Below are 23962 nucleotides of genomic sequence, written 5' to 3' on the forward strand. Positions count from 1 at the left end.
TAGGAATATTTTTGTACTTACTGAAGGTTAGACCATTAGAAAACATCATGCTGAGATGAGGCCATTTTGTAAGCGGACAAAAAAAAATTATTTTGGACTGCACATGCCCACAAAAGAAGTGTATATCTACATCCATATGTATATTATGTACCAGCTCCTCCTTACTCTTGTAGAGATAGAACAGGGGAGGGAATGAGTGTAAAATGCACATTTGCCTTTCTGTAGCCATATCATTTGTGGGTGCCTGAGAGCTGGTGCAAGCATACACATATGATGGTTACAACTGCCAGCAGCAGCAAAGCCTCTTGTGATTGGTTGATTGAAAAATTACATCTGAAGCCGATAGGTGCTTTCCTCAATGCTCATACACAGGCTTACCAACACATCAGCGTACAGGCTTACCAACACATCAGCGTACAGGCTTACCAACACATCAGCGTACAGGCTTACCAACACATCAATGTACGGGCTTACCAACACATCAATGTACAGGCTTACCAACACATCAATGTACAGGCTTACCAACACATCAGCGTACAGGCTTACCAACACATCAGCGTACGGGCTTACCAACACATCAGCGTACGGGCTTACCAACACATCAGCGTACGGGCTTACCAACACATCAGCGTACGGGCTTACCAACACATCAGCGTACGGGCTTACCAACACATCAGCGTACGGGCTTACCAACACATCAGCGTACGGGCTTACCAACACATCAGCGTACGGGCTTACCAACACATCAGCGTACGGGCTTACCAACACATCAGCGTACGGGCTTACCAACACATCAGCGTACGGGCTTACCAACACATCAGCGTACGGGCTTACCAACACATCAGCGTACGGGCTTACCAACACATCAGCGTACGGGCTTACCAACACATCAGCGTACGGGCTTACCAACACATCAGCGTACGGGCTTACTAACACATCTATCATGGTTACTTATTATGTTCATTCAGCTTACTTTTTGCTACAGAATTCAGTATGATCCCGAGTGTCATTTACAAATCTTAAAAATTTAAAACTATGCTTACAATTGTCTTTTGTGATGCCCACACCCTGACTTTTGGGACACTGCAGGTCTGCAGCCTTTGTTTGGGGAAGGGCATGAATTTTGCAGGCCAAGATAGCAGCACCTGCAGGGGTGTAGACATTTGCACCAGCCAATGGGAGGATTTGGGTGGATCTGTGGTGATCTGAGTAAGGATAAGAAACAAGCAGACCCTGGTATTGCACTGTATTGTATATGCACAGATCTCTAGTGATTTCTGCGGCACTTGGCGGAGAGATAAGTATAGTCTATAGGCATGATTCTGAGTCAGATGCAGTTGAACAATATTTTTCTATTGCACATGTGTCTAAGTCTCACTGCTCATGTGTCCAGAGTCTGTCCGCACAGAATCGCAGTTGCAATTGAAGCACGGTCTCAGAAATGTCTTGAAATTTTATGGGGAACTCTTGGGAGGTGGCTGCCATCAGCCAGGCCGTACGTAAGTCGAAGCTTTCTCAACCTGGCTGTCCTAACCCCTTTGCTAGGTCCAGGAAGTCTGTGTCAGATGACGCAGGCCCTGAGCTTGACACTCCCACAAAACAGAGACAACACACCTCTGTTTTGTGGAACGAATCCCGTTTCCTCCTCCTCCCTGCGCCCAAACAGCTGCAGCCTATCAATCAGGAGTCACTGCGACCATGAGCACAGGACCTATTCTTCACATACGCATAACGGGTCCAGTGCATGCGCAGAGGCCCCACCATAGGATATGTATGTAACCTATCAGTTTTACATACATATATGAATCAGGCCCAGTGTCTTTTATCCCCACAAAGAAGAGGGTCTCGCTCTATACTTTGGCCCCCTTTGGTGCAAGACCCGGAGCGACTGCTTGCCCGTCGCTATCCGGGTCATGCGCACGACAGAGCCGGCTTCGTCGTGCGCATGCGCTCTGGGCCACCATCGACCCGGTTGCGAGTGCTCAGCGCTTGCGACCGGGTCTGAACCAGGCCCTCTGTTCAGTGTAACAGGTGGCTCCAGAACAATGGCACGCTAACACATGGGATCCCAGCTAAAACAATGACCCCTGATTTAAGCCACTGAACCTAAATGATTGCAGAGTGTATCCCTGTTCTCTATCTTGCCTGGAACGCCAGTAATATTGGTGAGCAGCAGGAACACATGGTTAGTATATGATTGATAAACAATAAAATATAAAGAAGACAATGGGGGGGTGGCGGTGGGGGTAAAAAAAAATAACATAATAATTCATAGCGTGTTTATATGTCTCATACAACACATAATATGAATATCATTAAAGCCGTTTGGAAAGTGAGCATGGTGTCAAATTTTATACTTAGCCTCACTACAAAGCAACACAATTATTATCCCTGAAACAGAGCACAACCCATCGGACCTGTTCGATTTATGGAACACACATACTTTTTCCTGACAATTTGTAACATGTACCTGAAATTTTGGCAGACCATCTAAGCCTGGAAAATCTTCTATGTCACCAGTTGCGATGTTAAAGCATGCCCCGTGCCATGGGCAACGCACTCGACCACGAGATAGCACCCCTGTTTGGTTAGGAAAACAAAAATGCTATCAGTCACTTCCATCTTGAGGAGATCACAGGTAAATTATATCAAACTCTAGATATATGAAGAGAATGTAGGAGAGTAATAATTGGTAATGGAAAAGGGGATGTATCAAAATCCCACTAACCACCCTCCTCCTCCTAAAAATGGAGGTATATCTGGAAACACTGAGCAAATATGTCTTTGGAAGTATTTAGTTAATTGGGTGAGCATATTCGGCCATATATACAGATACTTCATTTGTCGGTAATTTCTTGGAATCCTTACTTTGTTCAATTTTATATTATTACACTTTTATAAATTCAAAATATATGTACTAAATGGGAGCAATCACCAGAAATAATAAAAATCACTTTATGTAAATCATCTTTCATAGGATTACTATGTATATACTTAATGATATATACATGACACTTGGGCAGCACAGAGTAATGGTTAGCGTTATTGCCTCACAGCAATGAGGTCATGGGTTCAATTCCCACCACGGCCCTAACTGTGTGGAGTTTGTATATTCTCCCTGTCTTGTGCTTGTGTAGGGTTTCCTCCCACACTCCAAAAAAATATACTGATAGGTTAATTGGTTACCAAACATTAACCCATGTGCGCGCATGTGTTAGGGAATATAGACTGTAAGCTGCACTGGGGCAGGGACTGATGTGAATGGCCAAATATTCTCTCTGTAAAACCGCTGCGGAATATGTGTGCACTATATAAATAACTGGTAATAAATAAAATAAGTGTCATGTATAAACCATTAATCTTAATAACATAGTCTCTGACTTTACTAGAAACCGCTGACATTAAAGTCTAAGGCCCGTATTCAATTTGAGGTGAAAAGTCGTTTTTGGTGGAAACTTTTCGCCGATTACGTCATTTTCACCTGTTTTCACTTTACTCCATATTTAATTTGGAAGACTTTTCGCCTAGGCGGAAAGTCAATGCAATGTAATAGGCGGAAAAGTTTCGCCTATGAATAGCAGGCGGAAAAAAAGTGCAGAATTGGGGTTTTGGGGTGCAACGTTGCGGGAACCCCCATGCAGCCTTCAGACAGTCCCCCAAAGGTAAACTGTGTCAAAATGTAAAAAAAAAAAACACTTAAGAACACCCCAAAAAAAAATTACTATGAATTTGGGGGCAAAAAGAAACAAATGTTGGGAGACAAAGTTAAAAACTAGCGAACTTGACTCTGGGGGGGTCCCCAAGTATGGCCCAAGTGTTTTTTTTTCATTGCAGGGGCTTGCAGCAGGTGGATTTTTCAAGATTTTTTAAACTTAACTTTAGCAAGTTTAAAATATGCTGGCCCCCATTTTCAAGTACCCCAAATTTTGCTGGGATAAGTTATTTTCTGCAAAAAAAAATCCTGAATACTATTCTGCACCACTTATACAAAAACGCTATTTAGCAGCTATTGAGCCCGTTTAAAAACAACAAATACCTTCAGCAAGCCAAATCGGGGGTATCATAGGGAACCCCCATGTCAGAGCATCTTTTGGGGGGTGTCAGGCTGATTTCCCCAAATCTGACAGTACTTTCCGCTTGTTTAAGTTTCGCCGGGTCCGCTCAAATTGATTGCGGCTCCAAGGGGTCTATTTACTAAGCAGTGTCAGGAGACAGAGTGAAAAGTGATTAGGTGCCAGCCAATCAGCTCCCAACTTTCATTTTTCAAACACAGCCTGTGAGATGCAGTTAGTTGTTCCAATTGGAAATGGTCTCATGCATTGAGTATAGAAATGAATAGGCAAAATCTGGGACTATTCTTGGTTAAAATGGATATAAGCAGGGGCGGATTGGCCACAGACCTCACTGAGAAGTTTCCAGGTGGGCTGACACCTGTGGGGCCGCCTGTCGGCCGGGTGAATCATTTATTTTTTACATTAAAAAAAACAAAACATGTAGGTAGAAGCCAGGGCCGAAACGGAGTGGCCCTGCCCCCAGTAGTCAAGTGCAGTTCAAGGGGCAAGCTGATAGGCGCAGTCACAGTCACCACTGGTCATATCTGCTACACACGTGGCCAATCAGAGTCCGTCTCTCTGTAGTGCCTAACATGCTAGTCAGTTTCCCTGCTTCTCTGATGTGTGCTCACTGCTCAGCTTCTGTCAGCTTTAGTCAGTCTAGACACAGGACACCAAACATATGTAATGATATAGGAGGAGATAAGGAAAGTTTAAACGGTTAATGAGTAATGATAATAAGCAATAGGCCACCTTATGTACAGAAGAAACAGTAAAAGGAAATGATAATGAGAACTGTTTCTCAACCCCAGTGTATGTGAAATGATTCATTCTCCAAATCTCAGTGGTCAACAAAGTTCAGATAAAAAGGTTATTATAGTATAGTAGGAGAGTCACAGAACAGACATAATGGCATTAGATAAGGTGATAAGAGGGTATTAAAGGCTATGCAGTCTATCACCAACAGAAATGTGGAGACATTGAGAATACAGAGTATTACTCAAATCCAAACCTTTCACTAGTGGCGCCCCATAGTGAGGGCATTTGTGTCCCATTGCATAGTATTCTCCATTCTGCTTAATTAGCAAAGCTTTACCACATCCCAAGTCAACCTCCCGCATCCTAGTGATAAACATAAACAAAATAATTAGCAAACCAAAAAATATCTTTGCAAATGCTAAAATAAAGTACATTTAATGCTTTAGTGCTAAAAGATTGCACATTTACAATATTTAACTTCGGTATTGCTTGAAGAGGCTTACAGGACTATTCATTAACATACAGAGGTGTCCTCACACACTGTTGCTCAAGTCATGGCAAATAGCCTCTCTCAGCGCACTAGGCCTCGGTGTCTCGGTCGCGCCAAGCGTCTTTCTTGCTCAAAATTTGCAATTTATTTGGATAAATAAAACAACTGGGAGTCACAAAACTATTTTGGTAGATTGCACTGATCAGTTTGATGTGCGATGTTTGTATATCTGTGTGCAACTGAGTCTGAATTTGTGGGCCTGATTCAGACTATCATGGCATGCAGTAGCAGTGATGGTCTGAATCAGGCCCTGCGTACAAAGCGCTACGATGCAGCAGTCGCAGCTTTTTCTCACGCCACGTTCCATTGTGCTTCATCTGCAACTGTGTACGCGTGTATAACTAATTCCTGTGCGGTTAAAGTCATAGCCCAGCGTCTCTAGTACACTGTGAGTGGTGTTTTGCTGCATCCGCGATGCTAAGTCACACAATTAAAAAAAAACTACGGGATGTTACTCCTCTCAGAGCATCTCCAGGGAAATAGCCATGTATGCTGGGTCCCATATGTACAGTGGAGCTGAAAGCTTGTATAGAAAAAATATTTAAAAAGAGCAACAAAAAAATTACAATAATTCCCATGTGGAAAAAAAATGCTTTATTTCAATGAAACATTTTTTTATTGAATTAGGTTTGTCCTATAATAGATAAAGAGAGGTACAAACAGGTGTTTTTGACAGAGATAGGTATTTTCTCAATTTCATAAATAGGCCAGTTAGACACTCATTCAAGTCTAGCAATATAATAATAATAATAATAATAATAATAATAATAATAATAATAAATTATACAACTAGTAATAAGTAAAATTAGAAAAAGAAACAAAGAATGGTCAAAGTATATGCAAACCTGAGAGAGGGGCACTATATTATGAGGGCACACTGGAGGAGATATATCAAGACCTGGAGAGAGATAAAGTGGAGAAGTTGACCAAAACAACCAATCAGCTTCTGTCATTTATCTAGCACTGTGTATGAAATGTCATTTAGTTGATTGGTTGCTTTAGGTAACTTCTCCACTGTCTCTCTCCAAGGTTTGATGCATCTACCCCACTAATTGTAAAGCAACAGTGTAGCAGTATTGTTTACTAATGAATAAATTGTGTTTCCAGCTACAGAAATTTCAGCAAAACAAGTTAGAGCATTTGCATATTAACACATACTGTCCATTTTCCAGATCCTTTACATGGCACACAGAGGCTTCCACCATATCTTTGGGGTTTGTGTAGGGATTGAGGACAATGGGTCTTTCCTCATGGTGATAGTGTCGAGTTGTTCCATTTGTTTTATATGCAAGAGGACTGGCTTTCCCATTGGCAGACATTTCTTCTTTTTCCCTTTCTTTTTCAGGTAGAACCACTTCAACTTTTACTTCAACTGCAAAAGAAACAGCATTTTTACATTGTGTATATTGCTCCATTGCAATAAAATACTAATAATGCTTTGAGAAATGATAGAGGCCAGCAAAGCTTGCAGTTTTACATATACAGCATGAAGGGGTAATATAAAACACCTTATTTATTAATCTGCTAGTCTATTACAAAGTAAAACATTCCTTTTGCTCTTTACTACAGACACCAGATAAAAAAGCTGAGACCCACTATACACTACACGATATTGATAACGATTTGGCCGATTTCGATGCATTGGAATGACAAATCGTCAATATCATGCAGTGTTTATGCACTATATCGTGTAGTGCGCGCTCCGGTGGGTGGTCAGCCGCATCGCCTGATCATTTGTACATGCAGGGAGATCAGGCGATGCGGCTGACGATCCCATGCAGTGCTATGTGGCAGGGGCTGGCATATCAGGCGGTCGGGCACCATATCGCCCAGTGTGTACGGACAGCCTAATATGTCAGCCCGTCAGTGCTTGGATAGTGGGTCGCATCTCTGGGTACACAATCGTTTAGTGTGTACCCAGCTTGAGTTGCTTTCTTATAACTGGCCCACCCCTGTGTATGAATCAACCCCGTGCAGTTCTGTAAAAGCAAGTCTGCCTAGTTCCCAGTCACTGTCTACTTGTTAGTTGTTTATATAAAGCAGTACTTACTGCTTCAAAGAAAGTGTGGTGCACATATTTAGAAAATGGTACAAATAACTGGACTGTATAAAAAGGTATCGGCATCAATTGAGAGCTGTCTTCAGGGAAGGAGTGTTGATTACTATGAGGCCTATTCATCATCGGGGGCGAGGAGTTGATGCAGTGGATACTTAAGTACCGGAGCAATTCAATATTGCTCAGGTGCGGGGACAGCTGCTCAGAAAAGCAGCTGTGTCTCCCCGCATTCCCCTAACACTGCTACAGAAGTAGCAGTGTTACTAACCCCTACTGAGCCGGCATTCTGCACATGTGTGACCTGTGATCACACGTGTGTAGCAGCCAGTCTCATAGTGAAAAGGTGGCGGAGGTATCCGCTCAGATCCCTTTTCGCAACCCCAGAGCTCCTTCCCATAGGAAGGAGCGGGGCTCAAGGAATCAATCAACACCATCTGAAGTTATTGATGGTTCTCGCAAGCAAACTCCTTTCAGTTTTTGGATTTTGCTGAATATAAGGCAGCCCTCTCGGGTACTTAATAATGAATGGGCTCGTATTCGTATTAATTAAAAAAATGTGGAAAGGGATGTTTTCACACCCTTTTAACATTATTTTAGTTTCACTTAAATGTATAAAAGGGCTTTTGGAGACGTTTTCGTAAATTTACATACAGGGAAAACAGAGCCCAGAGTGGGTGCATGTCTGATAGACCGAAGTGCTAATCACAGTGTAAAAAAATAAAAAAAAGACTCCGATCAGCTGATCTCTGAAATTCTGGTTTGTGACCCCGGTCAGTTGCTCTTATGTAATATATGTCACACCTTTATTAAACTCCAGATATATTTTATAGGGGATGGAAACCCCTGGCTGCATCACAATTTTTTTTCTGCAGACATATCTGTTCATCGGTAAGTGTGTACGGGCGATCTGCGGCAGCTGCGGGGTGGGGGGTGGGACACGCCCCCTACCCGCCCCAACCCGATGCAGCATGCAGATGATGGTTGTGCAGTGTGTATGAACGACCGTCATCTGCAGATATAAGAGGTATGTCTATAAAATAACAAGACTGTGATTCCACCTAGTAAACAAAGCAGTCAGTAACGTTCTAACCGCATACGTAGTAACCTTGAACTTGTCTGAACCTGCATGACAAGCAGCAACACTCTTTGACGTTCAGTTGATTCTGAATCGCCATTTAATTTGGTTGTGTTTTCTGTAGAGTGCCGAAAAAAATGCTAAGTTTAAAAGTTGAACAACGTGTCAATTTGACATTTTTAGTTAAAAAAAATTAGATATCAAGGGTGCAATTTTGCAAGGAAGGGTTCCAGAAGGCACAACGGTTAGCCAGCATTATTATAAGGAAGTTTTGAAAAAGCTGAGAGAAAGAGTCAGAAAGAAACGTCCGCAACTGTGGAAAAATGGTTTTATTCTTCACCAGGACAATGCGCCTGCTCACCAGGACAATGCCCCTGCTCACCAGGACAATGCGCCTGCTCACCAGGACAATGCGCCTGCTCACCAGCACAATGCCCCTGCTCACCAGGACAATGCGCCTGCTCACCAGGACAATGCGCCTGCTCACCAGGACAATGCGCCTGCTCGCCAGGACAATGCGCCTGCTCGCCAGGACAATGCCCCTGCTCGCCAGGACAATGCCCCTGCTCGCCAGGACAATGCGCCTGCTCGCCAGGACAATGCCCCTGCTCGCCAGGACAATGCGCCTGCTCACCAGGACAATGCGCCTGCTCACCAGGACAATGCCCCTGCTCACCAGGACAATGCGCCTGCTCACCAGGACAATGCCCCTGCTCACCAGGACAATGCGCCTGCTCACCAGGACAATGCACTTTCTGTGAAGCAGTTTCTGACCGACGATCACATTACTACACTTGAACATCCTCCATATCCGCCCGATTTAGCACGTTGCGACTTTTATCTTTTCCCAAAAGTTAAATCAGTGCTTAAAGGGACACATTTTGAATCAGTTGATGCTGTAAAGAAGAAAACAGCAGATATGTTGAAACAAGTAACAGAAACTGACTTGCTCCATGCCTTCCACCAGTGGAAAACAAGACTACAGCGCTGTATTAGTGCAAATGGGGAGTATATTGAAGGGGACAAACATTAAATTTGTAATACCAATAAATAAAGATGAGTTATTTAATCAGTCTCGTTATTTAATAGACATACCTCGTATCTGCAGATCACTGGATTTGCAGATATATCGCTATAGTGTGTACCCACCATTATCCTTACTGCCTTATCTTGCACAAAATACACAGAAAAGCACATACAGTGTTTAAAAAAAAAAACTCAGTTATGTCTACAGCATAAAAGTGAAAGAACCTAAAACTTGAACCTTCCACATAGTTTGGGTACCGCTGCCATTTTTAACGGTTAAAGTTCGTTTACAGTCTTCTACATTTAACATGGTCATTGCCTAGGTTGCAAAAATATGTTCCCCTTTATTATTACTAAGAGCTCTTTTAAAAGTTATAAAACTATATTAATTACTTTTTCAATTAAAAATAATTGTTTTTTATTTTTAACATCATCTGGCAAATTATGTGCTTATTAAACTGCTCCCCACTGCTACAAGAGTGATGGGATTTGGAATTGTTATCATTGTTATGGCCTAGACTTGCAGAGTACAAAATATATCAGCCCAAGCTCATTATAGTAAACATTCTGTGCCCATTCCAGCTGAATGTTCTGTACGTGAAAGAAAGCAAAGTAACATGTTCCTTGGATTAATTGTAACCTAGAGCGTTCTTTAATCCTCCCTGCAAGAGCGCAGAATTAACATTCCTACCAGCTGTAGCCCCGCAGAGTCTGCACGTCTGATTTGGATCATTGTCCATGGCAGTTTGACATGCAAGTTGCAAAGTAACACTAATGGGTTCTCACCTGGTTTAGGTTTGGAGAAGCATCTCCCCATGATGAGTTATATGAGAGAAAAGAAAATGCACCAAACATACAATGGTCCCGTACAAACAGATCCCGGATAAGATGTTGTTAAGCCATGCTTTAGTTGAATGGATGCTAAAAAAGCCTGGAACATAATACAAAGGACATCTGTATTGTTGGAAGAGCCCGTCTGTTCATGCTGCAAAGTTTCTCCACAACCTGTATAAGATACAAGAATTATATTATGTGGTGGATGACCCATGATCAGGGTTTACTTTCAAAACAGAAAAGTAGGACAAACATCTGCCATAGAGCCTAAACAGCACATACAAATGCCCCATCTTTGCCTTTGAGTGTCAAATGCAGCAAATAAGTTACAGTATGTTCAAAAGGTCATCTATCTAATGGTGCATAAACACGTAGCAATCAGCCAGCGTTACGATATCGCTGGCTGATCGTCCTGCACCCTCCCTGGTGTGCTGGATGATCGATATCGAACATCCAGCACACCACCAACTCACCGACTACTATAATGACCTTCGATCAACAATCACGGGTCCCTATAGTAACCTGCTCGATATCGAGCAAGTTGACCGGCATGCACAGCCGATGGACGATATCGCTATCGTCCATAAGTGGCCGCGCATTGCTGGTCGATGGTGAGTTGGCATGGACCATTTAAATGACCGATTTGAATGATAACGATATCAGAATTGTTCAAATTGCTCATTTATATCGCTACGTGTGTACGCACCATAACTAAGCAGACACATTTAAGACAGAAGTAAACTAGCCGCAGTTAAAATTCAATTACAAGATATTCATGGATCAATGCATAAAGTATTTTACATGGAGCTCACATTGATTACGTAAGTTACAGCATCAAGATGCAACCAATGCATCTCTCCAACAGCACAACAAAGTAATGGAGGAGACACTGTAATCCCATATAATTATTATTCAGAACTAATCATCATGAAGTTTGTTCAATTCCACATGTAAAAGGAATAGCTGAGAAATATCAATCTACATGGGGGACTTAGCAGCTGTAATTTGACTTTATTTAGTTGCACATGGGACCTGATACAGAGATAAACGTTATGCTGATTTTCACACCGCTGAGTGATTATCGGTGATCTGTGCATGCGTCACAGCGCATTGCACATGTGCGGCAAATGAACTGCGATCTAGGTCACTGTGAGGATTCATTCACAATTGATTGACAGGAAGAGACTGTTTTGTGGGTGGTTAAAGGGAATTTCCGGACAAAATGTGGGCGTGTTGGGGCAGTTTCCTGAGTGTGAACTGGCCAGCGACTGCGATCTCGCACGAAGAGAACAAACCTCCAGTGTCTCGGTTACGGCGGCCAATCTGAGTGACCATAGACTTACTCGAGGGGTCAATGTTTTCAGAATCTGCGTCCAATGCTGCGTTTGTGTGCACAGTTGCGGGCAGCTGCGAGGGCTCCGGTGGGCGCCTCAATACAAATTCCTCCGGCTAATGCATTAGCATAATTTAGCAATTCTTAAGAGGCAATATTCGCAAATGCGTTTGCATTAGTCTACATCTCTGACTCAGGCCCATAGCTCAGTGTAGTGTTGCAATGTTAAAGATAATACATTTTTAAAAGTAAAAAAAAAGAGACTTGTCATAATCAGACTTGTAAGTGTGCAGCAACTTTGTAGCACAATACTGTACTTTTGCAAAATGTATTGGCTACAGTGTTATAATTTGAATAAAGAGGAGTTTTTAGCATTGAAATCTTTGGCATTATACACTGACATCATAATACGTCCCGCCGATAAAGGTGGGTCAGTAGTAATACAAGAGCTTGATAAATATGTCTGAGATCATGTGACAACTTAGTGATGAGTCAGTGTATATGATTTTAAACTTTGACCCGACCATTAGTTATAAAGAGATATTATAAGGATGCTTGGAAGGTGCGGTTAGTGAGGGTATAATTTCGCAGGAATTGTGTGATACAATGATACCCAGCTATCCAATTACTCCGATATTGCACACACTTCGAAAAGTACATAAATGTCTAGAAAATCCCCCCGGACGCCCAAACATTTGGGCCCAGGGGTCGTTGTTCCAGCCAACTTCCGTATTTCTAGACACATTGCTACAACCGTGTGTGACGGGTCATTCTGATTACCTATTAGACATGACAACTTCTCTGAACAAATTGTTGGTGACATTCCTGAGAATTGTTTGATGTGTTTGTATAGACAGAAAGATTTATTCTGGCGCTTAACACTAGTACAAAAATACATATAAGCATATAAGACAATATATAAGACTGCAGCAGATATCAAACTCTGTGTACGTTTGAATTATAAAGAAAACAGACAAAAACAAAAATCTGCGCTGTCACTATATAATATCAATTTGATCAGTAAAAAAAATAAGTGGTTAAAATAAGAACAAAAATGATTTAATTAAACAAGCTACAAATATTAGCACATATTAATACATACAATACAAACAGTTATAACAGACAAGAAAATTGATGCAGATAAAAGTAACAATGTCACTAAAAAGCAAAACTGATACACAAATTGCAAAAAATAAATCTTTGTGGTAATGAGAGTTATTCAGCGTTATTGTAGGCCAGGTGATTAAATGTTTCCACAAATAGAAATAAAAAGGCAGCTGTGAGCGCAGTAGGTGGAATATTTAATCTGATGCTGGTCCTTATTATGCTAGAGTCACACTCCTGTAATATAGCAGAAATCTCAATTCCTATTTAGGAATGGGCAGTGACCCGTTTATTAAGCTCCTTCTCAGACTGTGTCTACCACACATTTGATTCAATCCTGGAAATGTCAATTGGTAATCATATATAGATGATCGTTAATAGTACAGGATAGACCTGGGGGTAGCTCTCAGATTCAAATCCAGGGTGATATGAGGAGTAAATGGTGATCACTAATATAGGTACACAGTACGCAGCCACTATACAGGTGAAATACAGACACAGTCACTGCAGGATGATTGCCGTAATGGACTGCACGGCATTTGTGTTTGTGTTGATGTTTCGAATCTTCACACTATTATTCCCAACTCTACATATTATTCCCAACTCAGAGGGAATTGATTAGTGGAAATCCTCTATAAAATGGGCCTGATGTTGCCTTTGTCGCCAAATTGCTTGATATAAATTCTTACACACAATTACTTTGTGTTTAATGGCAGCATGTATTTACAACGTAGCAGCTGTGCGATACGGTCGAATGTGGCCCCATCATACGCCAATGCGTACATGTTTGATGCCGAACAAGGTATATTTTTTTCATCATTCAGTGTATCGGGATGTATTAAATTTTACGCCCGATACATTGATGATATTGTCATAATTTGGTCCGGGACCAAGGAACAGTTTATTGACCTGATGGATAATCACAATAGTTCTAGCAGTCCCATTAAATTCACTTATACCGTGGATGAAACTAGTGTCACTTTACTGGATGTGAAGATTTGTAAACATGGCACAAAGTTAATTACATCTTTATTTAGCAAACCAACGGACAGAAACACTACACGACATGTGAATAGTTTCCATCCGAGGTCATCTAAGTTTGAGCTACCCTATTCCCAGTTTTTACTTGCTAGATGAATATGTAGTAATTCTGATGTAGCTTCTGAGAAAATTGATCAGATGATTTATAAATTTTTGGACAGAAGTTATAAGAGACAGTCCCTTCTAAAAGCTAAAGATCAGGCCATGCTGACACAGAGGGAACAACTGCTAGGTCCCAGTAATCATAGGCAACAGGAGGGGAAATGTTTACCTTGGGTTAACCACTATAACAGTCTTAGCAAAGATATATGCACTATTTCAAAAGAATACTGGCCCATCTTGCAAAAAGACAGTGACCTTAATCTGTCAGAAATTTCTTTAATGCCCAGTTATACCCGTGGGAGAAACATCCGAGACTGGGTTATTAAAACGGATATTGGTCAGCTTAGGGTTCAGAATGAAGAACATTTTCTCAGAGCCAAGAGAGCCAAGAAGGGCTGTTATAAGTGCTTAAACTGTTTAACATGCAGATAACATGCAGTACTGGGGATAGTTTCTACTACTCACATAGCGGTACACGATATATTATCCGACACAGGGTCACTTGTACTACCAAGTTTGTGATTTATATGATCACTTGCCTATGTGGCTTTAGTTATGTGGGCACAACTGATCGGACATTGCGAGAACGTAAGGCCTTACACCGGTCGGCCATTAGGTCGGCAATTACATCAGGATCTAGTGACCAACCGGAGGCTGGTCACAACCTGTCTGCCCTTAGATACATTATCATAGATCATATACCCTCTCTAGTTAGAGGAGGTAATTGATCCCAGAAATTGTTAGCGTGAATCCCACTGGATTCACAAATTGGGAACACTTCAACCTAAAGGTTTGAATGAAAACCTAGGACTTTTACTACTTTTTATGACTTACCTGAGCTATACAACTCTCGTTAATTACTACGGGTTCGCCTATATGATGCTCTGCCTAAATGTATATTTAGTTGTCCTCTCATCCTCTACGGATGTCTCTCAAAGAGTTTAGTGGGGGACATGATTTAGATTGAGATATGTGTGGTTCTCTGGTACTTTGTATGTATAGTGGATTGCGTTGCTAGTACCCTGATCATGTTTTTGCCAATACTTCTGCTGTCTCTATTTCATGAGTGATTATGAACAGTTTATGATGACGTTTTGTATCAGGTTATGTCATTTAAACAATATTTTCATGTGGTGGAATGAGGATATTCTGCAATCTGTACCAGCAATAGATGAGATTACATGGTTTCTGATTGCCAATGTGCTGCTATTCATTTGTTTTTAGCAAATCACTATGGTTACTTCGGCAATGGGTTGCGCCTGTGACGTCATATGTGTGCGCTCCTTGGCTGGACCCGGAACCCGCAGCAATACACGAGGTGTGGTGATGGGTATAAAGTAAGTGTATTTGTGTTTTGTATCTTGAAAACTATCCAATACAGCATCAAAACATTGATGTAATATCCTGCTTAAGCGTGTTTTTTACGCTGGAGTGCCGCCGATTTGCTTCTTGTATTGGAGTTATCGCTGTCCCACGGAGGGCACCCGGGATCTACTTATTCTACATATTGGGAGTGCCATCCTCAGTGTCAGGAAAAAAAAAATATATATATTTTTTTCCCTTCATTTCCTGCTTTCCCCATTCTGAGATGGCCATACAGAAAGGAGGCTAGCGGTGGTACATACGGTATTAAATACAGTAAGTGCCCCCATGGTTTGGTGACAGCAAGGCGGTAACCCCTCAAAGATAAAGAGAAACGGTCTCCACCGGAGATAGCGCTTTTCTTCCTGTCATAAATAGACCTGAAAATGTTAATGTGATCTTAATTCTAAATGTGGATATAATGTTACTAGTTGTAAAAAAACAAGTGTTTGAATAATTTTTTTACTCAAACGTCAGTATTACATAAAGTATTATCAAATTGTCTTTTTCTTCAGGACACATTAAGTAAAGTAAAATGTTAATAAAGAATAAATACTATTATCATAGGACAAGGTTGAACTGATCTGTGACAGATGCATTTACTTGTGTCCATTACCAATGCATTATCTTCCCTGGGATGACACTGGTCTCTATGAGGTATGTCTGCCACAATCATCTTGTCTGCAGCCTTTGCCTAAATACAGCACATCTCAGCATGATGAACACACACCTAAAGCAGCAGTTAGAAGCAATGCTATAACATTGTCTAACAAAAGCCAGTATAACCCACCATAACAAATAAAGGAAATGTGAATCTTGGAATGATGGGGAAAGACGCAAATTATCTGTCTCCCCTAATACAATGGCAAGAAGCTGGGAAGTCAACAAGCATTGTTTAACTATCTAAAACATCACCTCCCAGAGGGTTCGTTCACTATAGCTAGTGGCACCGTGTATTAAAATACTTGGCTATAGGCCGGAAAGCTTGGAACAGTGACAATATAATCCCAGCTTTAATTCTGCATTTCTTATAACTGACCCTGTCTGCAAAGTACCATATTTCTATGTATTCAGATTTCCAATATTAATCCTCTTGTGGTTTCATAAAGACACAAGTACTTATAAAGGCACTGCTTGTTCTACAATGTTATTTGTCTAAGCTGCAGATTTTCCTGTCTTTTGTTGTACCCAGACTCCAAGAGGATCTATTACTATTACCTGAACTGGAATTTTAGTTACTATTAACTTGGATGAAAACAATTTTGTTTCATTTAAAGTTGAACTACCACCTATTGTAATATGTAAATTGTTCCACCCTCTATACAGGGCCTTGGGGGCTGGCCCATGTAGACATTTTTACAGGGCTCTCCCGTTCTGTAATAACAATAAAAGTCAAATCAATGCTGGTAGCCACTTTACAATGTTACTGTAGGGGCAGGGGTGTGAGCGGGAACACCAGTCACAAGGTGCAATCACCTGATTGTGGCTTGCGATTGGTTCTCTCCTAACACAGGCCCCCCCCACCTATATGTTTTTGGCCAAGGCAGTGGGAGAGAAGGCGAAGCCCCAGGAATAATGGCTATATAAGGCAGCAATTGAGTGTCCACTGATCATAGTGCAGGTCAGACTCAGGGCATAGTGCTTCAACTAAGATGGTGCCAAAATGAGGCCCTTTATTGATGAAGACAGTCCCAAGTGTTGAAAAGTCCAATGGCCATCATTTTGAAAATATTCTCACTTTAAACATTTTACTGAATGGATGGGAAGATAACGGAATAAATGCGCAATGCAGGCATCAGCAAGTTTCCAGCCAGTCTGAACAATGTCTTAAAGGGACAATCATTCAAAAGGCAAACCAGTTTAAAACATTGGCCAGACTCTCTGGAATCTTGCCAATGCCTGCACTGCGCACGCCATTACATTTACCCCTACATGTTTTTGCCACAAAACACAATACTACTGAAATATTGGGCACAGAACATGAATGTTTTGCTTATTAAACAATTATTTTTCTGTGCTTGAAAAACATTGGATTCTTTTAATTAAATATATGCTACAACGCTGCAACCAAGTTGTTTCTATAATCTGACTGGCCTAGCCAATCAGCAGTCAGTCACCACCTATGTGTCAGACTTCCAACAGTATTGAAGGAATAAAGGAACTCTGTTTGGCGAGCACTCTCACTAACCAGTACATTTTCATTTCCCTTTTTATGGTATTACAGTAAGGAAGTAGTGGCTTAAATATATGGTTGGAATTATTATTTTTGTCTGTGTGACGTCATCCCCACCCCCTTTTCCCTGTTGTGTTCACATAGACTTACAACAGTGACTGAGTCTAACATCGCACAAACACTGCTGCATGCGTGCAGAATGGTCTCAAGTCGGAAGTAAGAAGTGGCTGATTGGCCAGCCGCTGGAGCCAATCAGAGTAAAGGCATGAAGCTATTGGAAGATAACCATCAATAATGAGTAAATGTTGCAAATTCACATCCCACGTGGGAAGCAAAGCATAATGTGTCATCATTAGATTCTCTCTCCTACTCTATAGAAACAATTGTGAAGCAGTACAATACAATTAGTACTTCTTAAAAAAAAAAATAATGAAAGTTCAGCAAAAAAAAAATGGTGAAGAACCTGGATTTCTTGCCCTGCTGGATTCCTTCCCAGAGGGTATCTATTTGTATTGCACATTTAGTCTTCATACCTGTGAATGAAGGTTTCCTATGGCCAACTAAATATATTCAAACATTATACAAAAAACAACAACATCTACCAGCCCCTTGTGACTGCTATTCAATACAGAGACTGCTCTAGAGACACCTATACAATACACAAGGTAGTTGTACCAATATACGATACAGACATTATTCTAGTAACCTCTATACAATACAGTGACTATTCTAGTATTCTGCGTCTAAAGATGTTCCGAGATGGATTGCACCGCCTCAAGACGGTGCAAGTGGATGTCTCAGTATTGAGAAAATCGTCCGTGTCATTAGCATCCGACTCAGAATCAGGCTCTTATTGCTGGAGAATGGGGCCCCATGTAGTGAGTGAAAAGAATTAAAGTTGACTAGAAATTATTCTGAATTCAGTTTTAAATTATATTTTCTCTTCAATAACTCTTCAAATATTTCTCTAAACAAACACAATGTTAAGCACATGTATTTTTTGATCCGCTGAGTTTCATCCCACAGGGTATCTATATATATTGCACTTTATGCTTTGTAACTGTGTATCCACATACTTTTCCTATATTATTATGGACAATTTAACAAATCAAAGTAAATATTTAATCTATCACGATCTCCATGTGACTATTATTTCATACAGAGATAATTCTAGTGACCTCTGTACAATACATAAGGGATTTTTGTGACCAATATACAATACGGACATTATTTTAGTGACTCCCCAAAAAATATGAAGGCTTTATAATGCAAACTTCCCCTCCCACTCAATCTCTGGTAACTTTACAATCAGACACAAAACCTATGGTGGTTTTATAATGTGGACCCCACCCCCAAACCCACCAACCGCGCTATTCTCCATTGGCTTTACTATACAGTCCACAAACCATTACATAAAGCAGAGCTTTATTGGTATCCTAAACATATATAATATTTATTTTTCTCATATATTAGTAAATATGTATTGAATGCTATTAGTAGTCTTTTACTAACTTGACTTGTACTACCTTCTGTAGGCTAGAGGGTAGCATGATGGACATAATAAATATAAGGTTATTAGGGGTATTCAATATGGAGCGAAAACTCCGTTTTTGCGATGTTTTCGCACAGATGACGTCATTTTCGCTGGTTTTGGTTTTACACCGTATTCAATTTCAAAGACTTTTTGCAGGCTCGAAAAGTCTTTGAAAAAAAACGGGGATAAATTTTCACCACTAAATAGGTGGCGAAAAAAAGTGCAAAATTGGGGTTTAGGGGTGCAGGCTTAAAAAAATAGCCTGCACCCCTGGGATTGACATTTTAAAAATAACTGTCAAAAAAAAGTTTTAAAAAAAAATAGGGACACCCCAAAAAATTGATTTAAAAATTCTGGTGAAAAAAGAAAAAAAAGAAAAAAGTGTTTAACAATTGGGAAATAGGTTCAGGGCTATTCTGCAAATATGCAGCAGCTGTTTTCAAGAATAGATTATTAGCGGCAGGTGCATAGTTGCAGAATTGTTTAAAACTTACTTTAGGGACATAAAAATATGCTAGTACCCATTTTCATGTACCCCAAATTTCATGGGACCACTTAAAATAACGGAAAAAATAACCTAAGTGCTCTTCTGCAACACTTCTTCAATGTCGGGAAAAAAACACCTGCTGCGGTTATTTAAATCCCCGACTTTCATTTGCAGGCTAAAACGGGGGTACCCATAGTGATCCCCCAAGTTTTTACAGTTTTAGGGGGGTCCTACAATTTATTCCAGATAAATTTCGTTTTTTTTCACAGATCCCACTTCACAGGTTCCCATTGTCGTAGGTTTTATATTGAATACGGGCATAAAGTGGGCGCGCGCCCAATACCAGGAAAATATGTGATGTGGAGCGAAAAGTCCAGCACGGACTTTTTGCTCCCATATTGAATACCCCTCTTTGAGTTCAAATCTGGGGTTAGGAGGGTTGGACAGATTTTTTTTTATTTTTTGCTCTTTGGTTTATATTATTTTATGTACTGTATAAGTTTTCTATCAGGACATGCTATTTATATTTCCTATATCATGAATTTTTTTATTTTTTGCTCTTTGGTTTATATTATTTTATGTACTGTATAAGTTTTCTATCAGGACATGCTATTTATATTTCCTATATCATGAATTTTTTTATATAAATGTGAACCTAAAATGTTTTTTTAAAGTAATATATAATGTAATATATATTGACTTTGAAAAACTAATGCCACACCTGAAGCAACAGGAAATGAATAGGAGTGTAAATAACATGTCAGTATGGTCCTCCCCATTCTGACTCAAACTGATAGGGAAACCGCGTTCGATGAGGCGCCTAAGCTCCGACACCAACCTACTAGAGCTATCTCCATTTATTATTCTCTCATATGAACCCCTCTCTTCTCTTAGGAATTTCGCACGAGTATCACAACGTGGCAGGAGCAGTTTCCACATCTTCAGACCTCTAAAATCTTAATCACCCCATCTTACTCGTTGAGTACCTTGCCAGCGACATTCTATGAGGAAATGCTGTGCAAAATATTTTATAGGGGACCCTTGTCCCCGTCTAGAGCTAATGTGATTGGGATTACAGATTCACCTAAATGTCTTAAGTGTGTCATTTCTCCTGCCCTGCTGTTCCATTACCTTTGGGATTGCCGCTTGATTAAAAGATTCTGGGCCCAGGTCAAGCAATATGCTATGGTAGACTTGATAAACTCTTTTCTATAAACCCTAGAATGGGTGGTGTTGAGTGTACTTAGTACAGATATTTGGATGACCCATGGTAGTTGGAAACTTCTTACTATTATTTCTGCTGTAGCCTGCAAATGTATACTGCAGCCAAGCTTATCTCCTCTCCCACCCTCCATTGCCCGCTTTAGGGAAAAACTTTCTTTCATATTTAAAATGGACTATATTGAGGCCTCTCTGCTCAAGGAGACCAGGGTTGGCAAACTCTTTATCATTTGGGAAAGCTGTATTGATTCCTTACCAGATGTTACAAAGTCCCAAATTTGTACTTGCTTTCAGACCATAAAATGGTATAAAACCAGTATATTATTATGTGATCCCCTGATACAAACCTGATAATTCTATGACTACTTGGAGTCTCAATGTATACCATTACTGTCATTACTGTAGCTTTGGACCCTTCTTCTCCTGGGCTCACTACTTCCCTTTCTTTCTCTTTTTCTTCCTTCCGTTCTCCTATACTTTACCCCTTTTTGCTATTCTCTCATTTCTTCCTTTTTTCTTCCTTTTAGTAATCCTTTCTTTTGATGTGTTTTTGATATTTGCTAACAGTGGCACACCTAGCAGATATAGCTGCAGATCGAGTGATATGCAGATATGTCTGTAAATGATGGTCGTTCAAATACACTGAACGACCATCATCTTCCAGGCAGCCGTGGGTCCCTCCCCGTGGCTACCACTGCATGTGTACGTACACACTTGCCGATGGACAGATATGTCTGCAGTTATATCTGTCCATCGCTGGTACACACTGGCCGACGGGCACCAGATATATTGACCAATCAATTGATCAGCGAGTGTGTTTCCAGCTTAATATTCTAATTTTTCTCTATTGTGTTACGTGAAAAAAGGATAGAAAAGAGAAACTGGATGATGGATATACCTTATATCTTCTTCGATATTTGCCGCTAAGCAAATAAGTTTGACTTTTTAGCTTTTTTCTTATGTTTTTTCATGTCGCTTTTGGGACATAAGTGTAGATTAAATCTGAATAGGGTTGAGGATAAATAAGGTGGATGTTTTTTTGCTGAATGTTGTAGGTATGACAGCCTTGTTGCTGGGTGAGTTTATTTGGTCGGCTGGTGTGATGAGCCAATGATATTGATGGAAGGAGGAGTTTTGAATGGTAGTATATATTGGCCTATTCGTTTCTATCCAGCCTCTTTTTGCTGGATCTTCACAACCCCAACCCACCCGTTATATTGTTGTTTCACACTAATTTCTTTTTTCTCCACCTTAGGGGAGGCACAGCAGGCGGGGAGTACGCTGCAGCTCAGTGGCTTTAGGTGGCGTAAGACAACTTTGTGGGGGCACTTGCCCTCAATGCCCCTGGCGAATTTGTCCTTCTCCATGCGGTAGGACCCGGGCACTTTTCTGCATGTAAGCGCCTCAGATTGGCCCAGCAGGGAAGTGAGACTCTCACCTCATTAGTACGTCTAGTGGGGGGACGTTATAGTCTTCCCCCAAGTATTTTTTGAGTGAGATGAAAGCTAGAACTGAGCTTGCAGCGTCTCTTTGCCACCCTGGTTTAGGTTGATTAATTCTAATTATGAATAAAAAAATTTGACCTTTTAGCCAAGCTCTTGGTGTCCGTGTCTTTATTTATTTATAGTTAAGTAAGCTAATAAAGGTGTTATGGTTTTAAAAGCAATAAACCAATGCATATCTTATAATAATCTTTTGTGGACTGCCTTTCTATGTTCATAAGAGGTTTCATTATTGTACCCACATTGTATGATGAGGTCATTGTTTGTAATGTCCTATGCTTATCTTGCACTTATATTGCACTATGACAATCAGTGTAACAAATGACTGTTGTTACTATGACCATTGTTCATTGCTTCAATAAAATAAAAAAAATTACTGGGGAGCATCCTCAGCCTGTCCCTCGGTCTTCACGCTCCGCTAGGAACTGTTCAGCCACTGGCATCAGCTTTAAATTACACCAGGGCATATGCCATTTGACCCTGGTCCAGTCCACGCCTGACCATAGGAAATATTAGCAGGGTAGCATGAGCGTCCTTTAAACGTTCTGCTATGGTGATTAGTTATTTAAATATATATATAAAACTCTGCACCATGAAGTCATTTTCACATTGTGGTCACATTATAATTATACAATCTCCTCACTGAGAACAAGTACATTTATGGAAGGCAATCAATGCCACTGTGAATAGAGATGCAGAGCTTGTAACCTAAATGTCTAATTTACATAGACTAATGGATTAATGCAGGCAATAAGCACAGCAATAAGCTAAAGTGAAAAGGACACATTGCAACAGACATAAATTAAAGAATAATAGTATTAGCAATAAAATCAATCTTTCCTCTTAATGTGAAAAAAAATGTTATACTGTAAAATTTACATGACTTGAATATATATATATATATATATATATATATATATGTGACCAAGTTTGGTAAGGTAACAGAGGAAGTTATAGTATTCACAAAGTAGTGCCTACTCACCTATAGCATATAAACTAATCAACACCTATTTCTTAGTCACAACATGGTAATGGAAAAGTAATTAATCAATTGAAAATAAAACCAAGATGAACTATAAAAAATAAAAAAAATAAAAACTTTGGGCACGATTCTATTCAACGCTGCCAAGTCCGACTAATGATTTCTTCTCTCATCCCTCCGGGGATGAGAGAAGAAATCCGACAAAAGTTCAGGTGCGAGGCTGTTTTCTGCTGTTCGCGCCTGGAAAACTGCCTCGCGCCGGGAAGTTAGGTCGGGGAATGCCCGTTATCGCACCTAAAAACCCTGTTTAAGGCGCGAGAATAAGCCTTCCCTGACCTAACATCGCGATGGATTGAATAGCTCCGGGAGCTATCTCCCGGTGCTATTTACATCGCGTTGAATAGAATCGTGCCCATTGTTATGATTTCCCCTATATGATGGTAGCAGGACCCAATGAGTAACGACTTTACAGGAAGAGCTTATCACAAAAGAGAGAGACATACAGTATTACATACTTGAATAGCATCCCCCCATTTGTCTACCAAATATTCCACAGATTGACTCCTCTTCATGCTAATTTTTGTATATGTGTTGTTTGTGTAATTTATGTACAGCATTTTAAGAATTCTGTAAGTATTATCCTTTATTTATATGGGGCCGCAAGGGGTCCGCAGAGCTTTACAAAGTACATAAACAAACAGTATGAAAAAAAAAGTGATTACAATACAGAACATCACAGGACATGGACACACTGTTGCATCTTCAGTCA

At 40.5% G+C, this 23962-nt stretch overlaps 1 protein-coding gene across 1 annotated transcript in view; it reads right to left on the reverse strand.

Annotated features, from left to right (window-relative positions):
• The window catches only part of AIFM3 (AIF family member 3), a 114242-nt gene that overhangs the window by 45519 nt on the left and 44761 nt on the right, over window positions 1–23962 (reverse strand). The window contains exons 2-5 of the mRNA XM_088475119.1: window positions 10305–10523; window positions 6520–6733; window positions 5065–5174; window positions 2471–2580 (exon numbers count right to left, since the gene is read on the reverse strand). Coding sequence (XP_088331245.1) covers window positions 2471–2580; window positions 5065–5174; window positions 6520–6733; window positions 10305–10335 — 465 coding nt within the window. The 5' untranslated portion in view covers window positions 10336–10523. The remainder of the gene's footprint in view (window positions 1–2470; window positions 2581–5064; window positions 5175–6519; window positions 6734–10304; window positions 10524–23962) is intronic.

The sequence above is a fragment of the Taudactylus pleione genome, unplaced genomic scaffold (genome assembly GCF_031769625.1).
Source record: "Taudactylus pleione unplaced genomic scaffold, aTauple2 ptg000162l, whole genome shotgun sequence".
NCBI classification, from domain to species: Eukaryota; Metazoa; Chordata; class Amphibia; order Anura; family Myobatrachidae; genus Taudactylus; species Taudactylus pleione.